This window comes from Natator depressus, chromosome 1 (assembly GCF_965152275.1).
Source record: "Natator depressus isolate rNatDep1 chromosome 1, rNatDep2.hap1, whole genome shotgun sequence".
Taxonomy (NCBI): domain Eukaryota; kingdom Metazoa; phylum Chordata; order Testudines; family Cheloniidae; genus Natator; species Natator depressus.
The window spans coordinates 316,824,326-316,839,113 of NC_134234.1; the positions used below are offsets into that span (position 1 = coordinate 316,824,326).

Genomic DNA, 14,788 nt, shown 5'->3' on the forward strand with positions numbered 1-14,788 from the left:
GGAACTTTGTCATAATATGCATTCATGGGGGTTTTCTTAAAATGAACATTTACAGATACAAGCAAAGCTTTAAAAAAGGAGGTCTAAGTAGAATTTACATGTGACCCAATAACCCCTCAATGCCAACTGGCAAAGCGTTAAAAGAATATCCTGATTCTGGCATGTAAATTATATTTCAAGGAATATCTTGCAAAGTCTTAAATGAAAGCCAGGATCACGCTGGTCATTAATGTCATTGTGAAATGTATGTACAGAGAACTATGTAAGGAGCTATGTATGTGAACTGAAAATATGTTCTTAGACTCTGTACCAAAGCAAAGGTGAGGAAACCGGTTTCCTGTCAGTCAAAAGATGTTTATTCACCTTTATTTCTGTTAGCACGTAAATTAAGCCTTAACACAATGGAGGCACATTTATATATGAAGTCACAAGAAAGATGTGAAATTCACAGGGAAGAACACACACTGGGGGAAAAAAATCTTATCCTGAAATACACTTCAAATGTTTACTGGACTGTATTCGGGGAACAGAGAGACACCCTATCATCCTGTACCTAGAAATACTAATGAAAATGGGATATCACAACCAGCCTGGGTTGAAGACACTGCAGAAAGCTTTGCGTAACAGAAACTTCAGAAGACAGTAGGTAAACCTAATAGTTAAGATTAATCTCTAGAAACCATGTTATGACTTAGTTTTATATGTAACCTTTTGTTTCCACTACCCTTACTATCTTTTGAATCTTTGATAATAAACTTATAGTTTTCACTACAAAATATATTTAAGTGCTGTGATATTAACCTAGGTGCTGATCCTGAGTTGCATCAGACAAGATGGTATGTCATCTGCGGAGAGCTAACTTGGTAATTCCATGAATGTTCAGTGGAGAAGGGTCTTCAAAGGGACTCGGGGATTGGATTACACTGTTTTTGAACCTGCATGGCAAAGTAAGGGCTGGCATAGCCTGGGAGTGTCAGGGAACTGACACCCAGTCAAGCACAAGAAAGTCTCCCACACACTGGAGGCAGGGTAACTAAGTTCTGGGGACCCCGAGAACCATCACACTGCACTTCAGCAGCTAGTCTGGGTACATAACTTCTCCAATGCATTGTCAGGAAAACTGTCTTTTGAAAAGTGATGAATTCCAAGTGGCTGACTTGCAAATCTCAATAGGCAGAGGTGACCTGAGGCTAGATACCACTGCTGCCATAGCTCTGGTTAAATGATCTGTAATATCACACTCAAAGAATAACAATGAGAAATAAGTAAAGAGCCGTCAATCCCATGGTATTAGGTGGGTCAGTGGCTTTCATTTTGCATTAATGCTTTACTACTAGAAATCTTGACTTTTGATATCGGGTGAGTTAATGTAGCTCTCTTGTACACGGGCTGATATTATGCATTGTTCACAAAGGAAATGAACATCAAGGACATTGTAAAGGAGCATATTCTTTCTAAGATAAAGCAAAATTAATTTCATAGTGTTCCTTTTCTTTTTGCGGGTACAGACTAACATGGCTGTTACTCTGAGACTAGAGAAGGGTGGCTAGAATGCTAAAGTCTTTTACATAATATAAACATTTTTTAAAAAAAAAACTGGTTATACATAAATACAAGCACCTAACTTCAAGTTTGTGAATAGGCATTATGTACAGTCGTTAATTACTTGATATCACACACATACACATTTGTTTTACACAGAACTACTGATTCTGTGCACAGGATGGACATACAGGGTGACGGATTGGTGCATGGTCAAACAAAATGCATTTCCTAACTTTTGAGTGCTTGACCGTGCAACCTAAATAACGTTCTTTTAACATAATATTTTTGTGTGTGTTATATATATCTGCAAGATTTAAAAAATAAATAAATGGGTGCTTAATGTTAGGCTCTTTCCATTGACTTCAACCTCAAACTTATTAAATATGGAATTAGAGGTCTAATTGTAGACACCAATATTTGAATTCTTGGCCCAAATAAATGTAGGCACTTAAATAGGATCCCTAATATTCTAAAATACTGAATGAAGTTCAGTAGTTTACTTATTTAACTGCCTAAATATGGACTTATAACTGCATCCATTTTTTTAAAAATGTGGCTTGGCTATATTTGAAAATACACGCATACATATATTTATACATATATATTCTTGTGTGTGAATTTTATGTTTATAACTAAAATATCCTCTAAATCTGAGACTTTTTAACCAACCCACTGTTTCAGTTCCATATAGGTTTTATCATCCTGTCAAAGACCAAACGCCGAATAATGGAACTAGTGTCAGTGCCTCCACAATACGTGTTTATTATGGTTAGTCTATTGAAACTGGATGGGGAAACTGGATGGGAAAAAGAAAAGGACCTCTTGCTATAGATAAAGAGTGACTCAAAATAAAGCGCTGACTTACAAATGGAAATTCTGACCCTAATGCAAATAGCAGCCAGCTTGACATTATGTGTGACATTGGCAGTATGTCAGAGGATTCCACTCATAACTACTTCACAATCAGAAATACTTTAATTTCAATATTTCAAATAGCATGTTAACTTTTTTTCGGCATCAAAGGTTTTTTTTCCTGATACTTAAAAATGAACATAACATCACAATACAAATTGATATACACCCTCTGACTTTCAGCCCCACACTGCCATTTTGAGACTGTGATGCACACGTATGAATTCAATTATTGGAATAACACTATTCACTCTTTGTTTTGCACAAAAGACTAGTAAGCGACATAAATACAGAAGATACATCTTGATATATGCTCTGAAAGACAAAAACCAATTTCAATCTAAAAAATTTAAACAGAAGTAAGGCAAGAAGAAATCCCAAAGTTATTACTAACTCTTATGAAATGCCTTAAATCAGATCACGGGTACTTTTTTTGGGTTGTTGATGATAGGCATAAAATGCTGTAACATTTGTCTAATGTGGCAGAGCATGGAAGATGTACAGATTGACATCTCTACCATTCCTAATAAAAGTTGTTAAATCATGCAAGGACAAAGATAGAAAGTAGCAATAGTATTTGTTGTAAGTGTACAAAGAAACCTTTAAATCATTATCATGTCAACCACAGGCTCTTTTAGAATGGAGCAGACATGCAACTTGTCTTACTTCCTTTTCATAAACGCACAAAAATCTGTTAAACTCCTGCCAATCCTGTGTAACTTCAGGATTGGCAGGATTGTGCATATTACACTGTACCACAGTATTGTGCCAAGAAGGTGATCCCAGGTTTCAAAGAAAATGCAGGATAAAAAGACATGAGGGTAAGAAGCAGTGACAGAATAATGCACGGGCCCATGGGGCTCATGCCCAGGGGCCCTCGCCAATTTGAGGACCCCCACAAGAGCACTGGAACCTGGGTGGAAGTGGGGGAGCCATTGACACTGGAATTCTGGCTCCTCCGCTTCCCCCAAGGCCCTGCCCGCTGGCCAGGCCAGAAGCTGGAGCTAGGCCATAGTAAGAGTTGCCCAGGCTGCTGTGGGGAAATCAGGAACCTCCACCTGCCCTGTGTGGGGGTCCAAGAGCAGCCCCTGGGCCATGTGCCCATCGTCCAGGGCTCCACACAGTGGCCCAAGATCCTTGGGTGGCTCCTCAGGGCTGGCCTATGGGGCAAGCCACCTGGGTGACCGGCCAAGGTGCCGTGGTTAGGGGGGCACAGTGCAGAGTTGTGAGCTGCCAGCTGGCAGGGGAGAACCACAAACTTGCAGTGACTATGCATGGGGGAGAAACGGGGAAGATGAGTGGTGACACACAGATATTGCTCGCCCCTCCTACCCCGCCAACATTCCTCCATTCCCCCCTAGGTAGCTGTAAGTGGGGGACAAGAAGCAACACCAAGTGCTCCATGCATTCCACCACTGGGCTGTGATGTGACATGAGCATTAGGAACTGTTGCTCTCCTGTCCTCCCCTTATGCAGCCCGGGTCGAGAAAGTGACCTGGAAGCAAGAAGCCCTGACATTGCTCCTCATTTCCCCCCCCCCCCCCCAGTCCTCTTGGGGGTGCACAACCAGCTTGCCTGCTGACCTGGATGCATGGAGCAGTTTCCCCATGTGGGCACAGAAGAGGAGTGCAGGAGTTAGGGTGGCAAAGGTGGCATGGTGCAGCACAAAGTAAGGGTGGAAATACATCATATACCATGCCACCCTTATTTCTCTGCTGCTGGTGGTGGTGGCAATGCCTTCAGACCTAGGCACCCAGCCAGCAGCTGCCACTATCTAACCACCCAGCCAGTGCTTAATTTGTGCCGGGGCTTGCTAGGGTTGAGCCCCAGCTCTTCTTTTAATATAAATTAAGCACTGTGGGGAGGCAGCGGGGCCCTGGGGGCTGGGGAGCCCATAGTGGCCAGAGGCACCAAGATACAAGTTTGCCGATGGCTCCATTTTCCCTGGGCGGATCTTACCATGGCCCAACTCCAGCTTCTGGCTTGACCAGGGGGCAGTTGTTGCGGGAAGGGGAAGAGCAGGGAGTGGGGCCCTGTGGCAAGGGAGGGTTTGGGGGGCCCAAAAGTTCTCTGTGCCCAGGGCCCCAATAATTCTTTATCTACCTCTTGTAAGTAGAAGATAAAACTGAGGTCTTGTATTACAGTTTCTGACTGTGCAATTTTTTAAATCTGATTCCAACAAACTTCACATAATTCAGTTCTCAAGACTTAAAACTTCGGTATTTTGAGAGTAATTTAGCAATTTGGGAAAAAAATTAACCTTTGAAAGGAACACTGTAGCTAATCAAAGACATTCGTTCTCACATAAAAAAACAGGCCAATCCAAAGAAAGTTGAATTTCCTCTTGTTAAAGTACAAACCAAATTAAGGAAAGAATAAACCAAACTAAATCTTTAAAATTAAGAAGCCCTCACCACACACCTTGTTGTGTGTACAAGCTGCACAGTGCTTCTGATTATCTTGTTTTAGTAGGAATTAAAGTTAAAAGTTGTTGTCAAGCAGCAGTTTTCTTTTTCAAAATGTATTTTTGTGTTTGTAAAGTTCTGCTGTAAAGACAGTACCATATTTTTACAGATTTACAAAGCACAGTTACAGAACACCTATGCATTTTGTTATGGGGAATTTGTGAACCTTTGCGAAACTTTATTCTCATATACCTGGCTTACTTACAATAATTTTGGAGTACGTATGCAATGACCTACTTCACACAGCTGATTAAATCCGAATTAAGTTAGACAGAAAGTCAGATACTGGCAAGACTGTGCTTGATACTGTAAAATCTAAGATAGATTATTCATAGATACATTCATAGAATGAGCCACCGTGTTCATCTAGCATGACCTGCTGCATAACACAGGCCATGGGACTTCCCTGTATTAATGTGTCCTGTTTGAATTAGATATGTCCTTTAGAAAAACATCCAATCTGCGCACTATATTTTCATCAACACTTACTAATCTATGCTATGTAGAGTGAAACATATTGCTAGTTTAGCATTTTAATTCTGCATCTTCCACTTTCTCTCTTATAAATCATGATACCCTCCTCAATGACAAAGAGGCGTGAAGAGGTGTTGATACTACAGCATGCATCGAGTGGATGTAGATCTGAGCACTGAAAATTATGATGACACCTGTGCTTGTTTTTAAAGGCAGGAAGACAGCAAGTGTTTCAAGAAGTGGTACTCATCACTTCAGACTTTTTTTTTTCCTCCTTAGTATTCGACTCATCCAAGAAAAGCAGCAAATATCAAGACGGCATATGTTACCGAGGCAGATGATGCTCAGGTAGATGCTACCACACTTGAAATATTCGGTTCTCCAGGAAAATCAACTTAAAGCAGATGGTCCAAGAGGTCAACATAGTTTCCAACCCCTTAGTGAACAATCTGGTCACAGACATCAGCCACAGTGAATTCTGGCTGCCAGTTTGTGACACACACTTTACGTAAGCATTTCTCATAAACCTTATATACAGAGAGCATAACTTCCAAATCTGCGAGGGAGACTCTTACACGTCAATAAATTTTTACGACACTAACAAAAATACTCATTACATAAACAATGATAAGCCACTATACACACCTTATGAGACAACTGTCATTCCTCAAACTGCATATTATTTTGTATAGTTTTGTTATTCACCCTTATAATACTGCCCAAGGAGAGGCAACTGCTGAAAAATAAACGTCTTTAACTGAAAGGACTTGAAGATTTTAAAAGATATTGTAGGCACAGCAAGGAAATCTGCATCACAAAATATGGCTTTCTGCAGAAACGGATCATACAGAAGCTGCAGGAATCTGCAGAATCTCAAAAGGAACACCGAGTGTTTCCAGTGACAGCAACAGCTACACCATATAACACTACTCCAACAAAACCTATAATTCATTGTCTCTGCAGCCCTTATTTACACATTCAGGTTTATTTTAACTATTGTGGTAATTATTAATCTTCAATTATATTATCCTAGAGAAGTTACTAGAATAAAGCTTAAAACAGAGCCTGATTCACTCGCAGGTAGTGATGCCTTTTATGTTGCGCTCTCAGTGCAAAAGGGACATGACTAACAACCAGGGAATTTCCCCAGCAAAAAAGGGATATGCTCTATCCTATGGGATATTTTCAGCTGAAAAAACAGCCCGTTGGGGCAGTTAGAGCTGATCATAAATTAGAGAGGCTGCTCTCTTGAAAGGAGGCAGCTCTCAGGAGGCTAAGAATATGGGAAGTCTATCTTCAACTTACCCAAATCCTGTGCTCAGAACAGCTTGACTAAAAGTGAGAACCCATCATAGTTAAAGTACCTGCCTACCAATGTTGCATGTAATGTGTCACCACCTTTACTTACGGGTAAACAGTAATTCAAGCAAAATGTGACCCTTTCAAATCAGAGTGGTATAAATGATCAGGCCTGTACTTAACTAGTAAATTAATACTTCTATAGTGCATTTCATCTGAGGGTCTAAGTACTTTAAAAACATTAGCCAAACCTCTCAACATTTCGCTCAGACAAATAAATCTAAATATTTTTCTGATGAGTATATTGAGGGAGAGAGAAATTAAGTGATATGCCCCAAATGTACAAAATAATAAATAGTAAGCATTTTCATAAATAGAATACAACAGAATCCAGAGGTCCTTATCCCCGCTTCCTGCTTTACCCAGCAGGTAATACTGATTCCGTATAATATGCTGTAATAAATAAAGTGGGGGGTAGCTCCCTTTGATGGACACTGAGCCAGCCAGTTAGTTTAAAATCCCTCTTGGTAACTTTTCTCTACTTGTTTTACCTGTAAAGAGTTAAAAAGTCCCCCAGGTAAAGAAAAAAAAGTGAGCACCTGACCAACAGAGCCAATGGGAAGGATAGAATTTTTTAAAATTGGGAAAAAAACCCTTTCCCTTTGTCTGTTGTTTTCTCTGGGCTGCAGGGACACAGAGCAGCAATGCTATAAGCAGGAATGCTGTGTAAGGTTTGAACCAGGTATGAAAAATTATCTCCCATACCTAGAAGGAATCATTTGACTAGGTAATGTTTAGATAATGCGATCAGGTTTATTTCTTTATTTTGGCTTGTGGATCTCCTCTGTGCTAACCCCAGATGCTTTTGTTTGCTTGTAAACTTTAAGCTGAACCCCCAAGAAAGCTATTTTGGGTGCTTAATTTTTTGCAATAGCTCTTAAAATTTAGCAAAAGCCTAAGTTCCAGATGTATTTTCCTCCTTTTTTGTTTTTAATAAAATTTACCTTTTTTAAGAACAGGATTGGATTTTTGGTGTCCTAAGAGGTTTGTGCATATGCTGTTTTATTAGCTGGTGGCAACAGCTAATTTCCTTTGTTTCCTTTCTCTGCTCTTCCCCAGAGAGGGGTGAAAGGGCTTGAGGGTACCACACAGAGAAGAATTCCCAAGTGCTCCTTCCTGGGTCCAAGGGGATTTTTGTATTTGGGCGGTGGCAGCGTTTACCAAGCCAAGGTCAGAGAAAGCCTGTAACCTTGGGAGTTTAATACAAGCCTGGAGTGGCAAGTATTAATTTTAAGTGACAGAGTGGGGATTCAGCCTTGACATGTGTTATCCAGCTAAAATAAAATGTTTCTCATTTTACCTTAACTTCTGCCAGTAAAAGACCAACAATTTGTAGATTATGTTACAATTATGTTAGAATAAAGCAGCAAGTCTGAGGTGAAGTATTCAATCAAACCAGATAATCTAATTTTCAATACCAGTGGATGGAAAAGCTATATATTCATTTTATGTACTGTGTACAGCAATGAGGCAAATTTACATTCATTGTCCCATACTGAAAAACAGGGAAAGGTACATTTACATAAAAAGAGAGCACCTCAGAATGATGTCATCGTACATCACTAATTGGAAGTATGCAATCATAAAGCAAGTGCTCACCTGGTATGTGTCCCATAGCCTTATGGTGCACCTCAGGGGAACTTCTCTCATCAGCAAGTTATTCATCCAACGGAAAGCAAATTGTAAGTATTTCACCTCATGTTGATCTAAATGTCTGTGTACCTGTTCTGGAAGACAAAACAAATACACATTTATCACTTATTTAGAACCTTGTCTGCAGCTATAATTTTCAAATAAACAGTCTAAAAATAAAACATTATATAAAAACAATTCACAGAAACTGTTACAGTTAAGAGAAAATGAACAAAATGGAGAGAGGTACAGCCAAACTTATCTTGCATTTAGTTTACTGTCCCTAGGTGGTTTACACAACTATAATTAAAGTTAATATTTTGTCATGGGTACTTTTAGTAAAAGTCATGGACAGGTCACAGGCAATAAACAAAAATACATGGAATCCCGCAACCTGTCCTTGACTTTTACTAAAAAGACCCTGGAGGGTGGGGAGATGACTAACACTTGGAGCCCCACTGGGGGATGACTGCCGGTCACTGCTCCAGCCCTGATACTCTTCCTGCTGTTACACTAATAAAATAATACCAATAGGATCTTATAAGAGGGATAAGGCAAAATGCCGTGTTTATTGTAAATACAACAGTTAGCATGTGCTTTTCAATCTCTCTCTCTCTCTCACACACACACACACACACCATGAACACAGTCCTGCCAGTTGATGTTTATAGTTACCAGTCCAGAGTCTGGATCAATCTAGTGGCCAGCCAGATTGCTCGCAGAGGGGAGCAGGGCTCTGTTGGTCACGATCCGATGCTCCTGGAGTGTGGCAAGACTAACCCAAAGTCTCATGGCCAAGCACCCTGTTCTAATAGTCTTTTCTTGGCTGAAGTCTATGGATTTTGCTGTGTCAGTTTCTGACCGGTTATTCCTTGATTGGTGTTAACATTTCAAAACACCCTTGAGAGGGTCATTCTGTCCTGGTTTTGATTTAATCAATTGTCTTTAGGGGTGACAGCCTTCCCCTCAGGGTCATCAGTCTACCCTTCCTTCATTATGGAAGCGCATTGATGATTTTCTGGTGTTGTTAAGTCTCTTCACTCCTCCTTCCCTGACCATCTGGCTATAACAATGACTTTCACACCTTGTCTTTTCCTGATGCATGCATTCCTCATTCACACAGTCTCTCACAGAGAAGAGAGAAATTAAACTTCACTAAATCTTGTGGTCAAAAACAGTTTACATTGTGCTCAGGCCTTCAACATTCCTTTAATCTAATTAACATAGACACAATAAAAAATCCTGTCTCTTATTAACTAAACTTTATAACAGGTCCTAATTGTAATGCATATGGGAAAACAGAATCTCATCGTCCCAGAGGGTCATTCCTTTCTGCTATTCAAATGGTGAGGGCTAGCAGGATGAAATCAAGACATACATTAACTCTTATAGTACAAATATAAAATACTACTCCTACACTGCGGCATTGCAGCTCTGGCCATGGCTCCAGTCCCAGCCGCTGCTCCTGCAGCGGGGGCTGGCTGCCAGCCCTGGGTGGATAACCCAGTCTGCTGCTCCGGCAGCCTCTGGGGTTCAACCAGCCCTGGGCAGCTGCTCCAGCCACTGCTCCAGCCCCGGGGGCTATTCTGGTGGTCTCCAAAGGCTGACCTGGCCCTGGCAGCCACTGACATGGCCCTGGGGGTTGCTCTAGCCCTGGGCGGGGGTTGACAGCTATCACAGCCCTGCCGCTGCAGTGGGCTGAAGATATCATGGATGTACATCTAAGTCATGGAATCCGTGACCTCCATGACCAAATTGGATCTTTAAATATAATCCAAATGCTGCTGTCTCATTCATGGTAATACAGATCTGGAGTAATGCCAGTGATTTTCAAAGTACTTCAATTTTTTTAATAATTCGGTATAAAGTGACTAGGACTGCCTAATCATTATACACACATTTCTTAAACTCTTTAGGAGAGGGATCACATGTAAAGCACTTAGAACAATGGGTTTCCAATAATGATTTGATAACAAACAAAAATTAATAAAAATCATTATAGCAAGGATGCTGAGAAATATTAGTATTTTTCATAAAAGGAACCTAGGACAAAAATTGAAAGAGTGCATGGCAAACTGTCTGTTACAACGGTGTTTCTCAACGACGGTGGACCGGTGCTGGTCCCTGAGATCTCCCCGACACAGTTTAGGAAGGCAGCATGCTGGTCCCTGGTATCAAAAAGGTTAAGAAACACTGTTCTAGAATTCTCTAATGACTGAAAAACTAGGAGTACTATGAAGCACCAGGGTCATAGGCCCTTTGCAATAAATATTAAGTATGTACTTTGTAAGCTAACGAACTCAAAACATCAATTTACCCCCAATATTAACGTGCATGTAGGGAAACAGAATGATGTTTAGGAGCTATTCTGAACATATTTTGATGGGTACAGCTTGACTGGCCTTAATTTTGTTCAGTTAAACAAATAAATACAATCAAAACAAATGGTTTTGGGTGAGTGATTTTAGTATTGCTCACACTAAAGCACAACATTTCCAACCACTTCTTTGTTTTTAAGGAAAGAAATCATGTTCCTACATTGCCAAGTTTATTGTTTGGAGGCTGAGACAATTAGCCACATGGGTTCCCCTATAGCTCATGGACCTGACATATCGTGACTTATGTATATTAAGCACAGTTTGCCATTGTAGATCTACATCAAAAGGGTAACAAAGGGAGACACCTTCTTGAGAATAGAAGGTCTCAAGCTAATAGAACACTCATCTTTTTGAAGAACAGGTTATAAATTATGGTATGTTCCATTATATTTATGGCTCCTGCAGTGTTGACATACTGAAACTTCTAACAGGACACTATATCTGGTTTTTTTGGTCTTATGTTCACTTAAAACTTTTCTGTAAGGCCAAAAATGGGCAAGCTACAGTATTCCTATGGATCAATGTATTCTTGTGGAATCTTGCCACCGAGTCTCAAAGGTCCTTTCCTCTAATCCATGTTCATAGAGGCATAGTAACTGATAATACAGTGGGACTAGATGCTTATCGTCCCTTTTATTTTTTTATTTAGCTCTTCTCAGGAATAACCAGAAAGACATTAATACAACAGCAGTAAGAGAATATAATACAGTTGTAAGGAAACATAGAATCTATAGGTTTAAGGCAGCAAAGACTAAAAATAAAAGATAACCCAGTTAGCTAAAGGCTTTGGAAGAGCATCTGAAATCTTTGAATTTTTGCCAACCAGCACAGCAGAGCCCTCTCTACACAAGAGAATTTGCTTTCCAATGTTGGTCCCTAGTGTGGAGCATAATGAAGATCACAGGATGTCCATATGCATACAGCACAAACCCAAGGAATAACGTCTCATTCATGTTTACTGGTGTTCAGTTTAAACAGGTTTGTACTATACTTACTTAATGATGTGTGCCAAATTATAATCACCTTTAACACACATATACTAATTGTTCACATATGCCAGGATAAATGGGGGGTTCAACATATATTCTTTTAAAAACTTAGAACATTTTAATTCTTTCAGATATTAGGGATGTTCACCCACTATGACATGACACCCCAGCAAGCTGCGCTAGAGAACAAAGCCAGCAGAGGAGAAAGTAAATCCTCAGAGATTTCAGAGCAATTTTTCCCCAGGTTATTTTTATCACTTTATACCTCACAAGGGTGTGCAGAAATACCACATTTTTGTGAGACTATTTGCATGCCTTGATTCACAGCACTACCTACTTCCCACTCATTTTTGAGAGGTATATAACTACCTATGTAATGCTCTATGTGTGCCTTTACAGCTTTCAAAATTGGATGAGCCATTAACAACTGACACTTTAATCCCTGATGATAAAAGGGGTTAAATTCAAATAGGCTTTGTTTATAAAACAAGGCAGCAGCAGTAGGCAGAGGCGGCGATACAACTGCCCAATCCCCTAATAAGCCCTGGTGTTTTGGCCCCAGTACCTGGTTTTTGAGTGGCTGGGACAGTGACTAAGACTTAGTCTACGCTATGAAATTAGGTATATTTGCCTGGACCAAGTTTTGCATGTGTTTATATTAAAATTTGTCGCCCATCACTGTAAGCGGCTCATTACAGCAACACAGTACCACCACCCACCTCCATGAGTGACGCTGACCACTGTTGACCTAACTAAGGTCAACACAGAGGAAGTGTAGCCATTGCACTAGTTGTGTCAAACCTAACCATCCTCCAATGCCCACATCCCTATGACAGTGACTGCTCTGATCAGAATTTTGCACTCCACTGCCCAGGGGTCACAGAGTCCTGAAGCAATCCATGCCACCTTTAAAATCCTTGCAAGTTTCTGAAATGCCCTTTCCTGATTGCTCATTTTGGCGAGCACACTTAAGCGCTCACCTTTGTTGTGTGCAGTTGACTGCCCAACCCAAAGCACATGGAGAGCTACTAAACATGCTCCTGCCTGGAGCAGGAAAGTAGTATTGGATCTCCTTGGCCTGTGGGGAGAAGATGCTGTGCAAGCAGAGCTATGGACCATCCATAGGAACATCGACATCTACAAGCAGATCACATGGGTAATCCTGGCAAAGGGGCACGAGAGAGATAAGAAGCATGAAAGTGAAGAAGCTATGCCAGGCATACCACAAGACTAGGGAGGGCAACAAGAAATCTGATGCTGCCATGCAAACCTGCTCCTTTTACAACAAACTGCATGCTATACTTGGTGGTGACCTCATCAGCACCCCATAAATGACTGTGGACACCTCAGAGGAGCCCAAAAGTGGGCCCCTGCCATGAAGAGAGAAGAGGAGGAATTGAAGAAGGGAGGGGATATAACAGGGGACTCAAACCATGCTGTGAGCCAGGAACTGTTTAAAACTCTCCAGCACTCAAGCCAGTTCTGCCAGGTGAGCTCAGATGATGCCCACTGATGATGGGGAAGGAAGCTCAGGTAAGTGCGTACACAAATTATTCCTTGCAATTTTTTGTTTTTGTTGCTTTTTCTTTCCCTCAAGCCACATCTTTCCCTCTCCCTCACTTTTCTTCCCCATTTAAAAATGGCCCCCAACCTACCTGCAAGTTAAGAGACGGGATCTGTTTTTCATTGTTTTACTGGTATAAGATAATCAAGTAAAATGTTGGGGAATACCTTCAAAAAGAGTAGTATGGCAGTCCGGTAACAACCTACAGTAGATCAGTGTCCTGTGTCTGGGTACAGGTAAAACAGAGATAGACTCGGCCTCCTCATTTCATTTCTTTTTCTTATTGGGTGAGGTTGGGAGGGGGGGAAGGGCAGAAGGGGGTGTTACAGAGTACTCTGCATAACTGAATAGAAATGTCCCTTTTATCCTTTTCAGATATCTCAACTACACTTTGATGGGGATACTCTGCAATCTTCTCCCAAACATTTGAGTTGGGCTGGCACCATTTTAGTAAACAAGCTAGCAACATATGGGACCGGGCAGCTGTGGGAAGCCAGTAGCAGCTGGGTTGTCTGTGCGTTTGTCACCTTTAGGTACGAGATACCAGCCAAAATCACCACTGCCCATGAAAATAGCGTCAGTATTCTCTGCCATTTCCCTATACCCATATCCAGGGATGGGGGCCTAGACTTTATAGCAACATGCCACAGAATACCTCTGTCAGGGTTCCCTCCCAACTCTGAACTCCACGGTACAGATGTGGGGACCCGCATGAAAGACCCCCTAAATGTATTTCTACCAGCTTAGGGTAAAACTTCCCCAAGGCACAAACTTTTTGTTTGCTACCACCACCAAGTGATTTAACAAAGAATCAGGGAAAGGACCACTTGGAGTTCCTATTCCCCCAAGCCCTTACACCCTCTTTCCTGGGGAGGCTTGAGAATAATATCCTAACCAACTGGTTACAAAGTGATCACAGACCCAAACCCCTGGGTCTGAGGACAATAGAGAAATCAGTCAGGCTCTTAAAAGAAACAGAACTTTTTTAGAAGGAAAAAAGGTAAAAGAAGCACCTCTGTAAAACTAGAAGGGATGCTAATCTCACAGGGCAATCAAATTTAAAACAGAGAGGATTTCCCTCTGGGCAAAACTTTAAAGTTACAAAAATAAAACCAGGAATACACCTTCCTCTCAGCACAGAGAAAATCACAAGCCAAAACAAAAGTAAACTAACGCATTTCCTTGCTAGTACTTACTAGTTCGAATGGAGTTGGATTGCTTGCTTTCTTGATCTCTCTCCGGCAAGCACACAGAACAAACAGACAAAAGCCTCATCCCCCTTACCCCCCCCGATTTGAAAGTATCTCGTCCCCCTATTGGTCAGGTGCCAGCAAGGTTATCCGAGCTTCTTAACCCTTTACAGGTAAAAGGATATTGTGCCTCTGGCCAGGAAGGATTTTATAGTACTGTATACAGGAAGGTTGTTACCCTTCCCTTTATATTTATGACAAGCCCTTTCTTCTGATCTAA

General features: G+C 41.1%; 1 protein-coding gene across 4 annotated transcripts in view; it reads right to left on the reverse strand.

Moving 5' to 3' along the window:
• The window catches only part of TBC1D22A (TBC1 domain family member 22A), a 531,490-nt gene that overhangs the window by 233,225 nt on the left and 283,477 nt on the right, over nt 1–14,788 (reverse strand). For all 4 annotated transcript variants that reach the window (XM_074942417.1, XM_074942415.1, XM_074942414.1 and 1 more), the window contains one exon: nt 8,355–8,482. In XM_074942417.1, the coding sequence (XP_074798518.1) occupies nt 8,355–8,482 (128 nt within the window). The remainder of the gene's footprint in view (nt 1–8,354; nt 8,483–14,788) is intronic.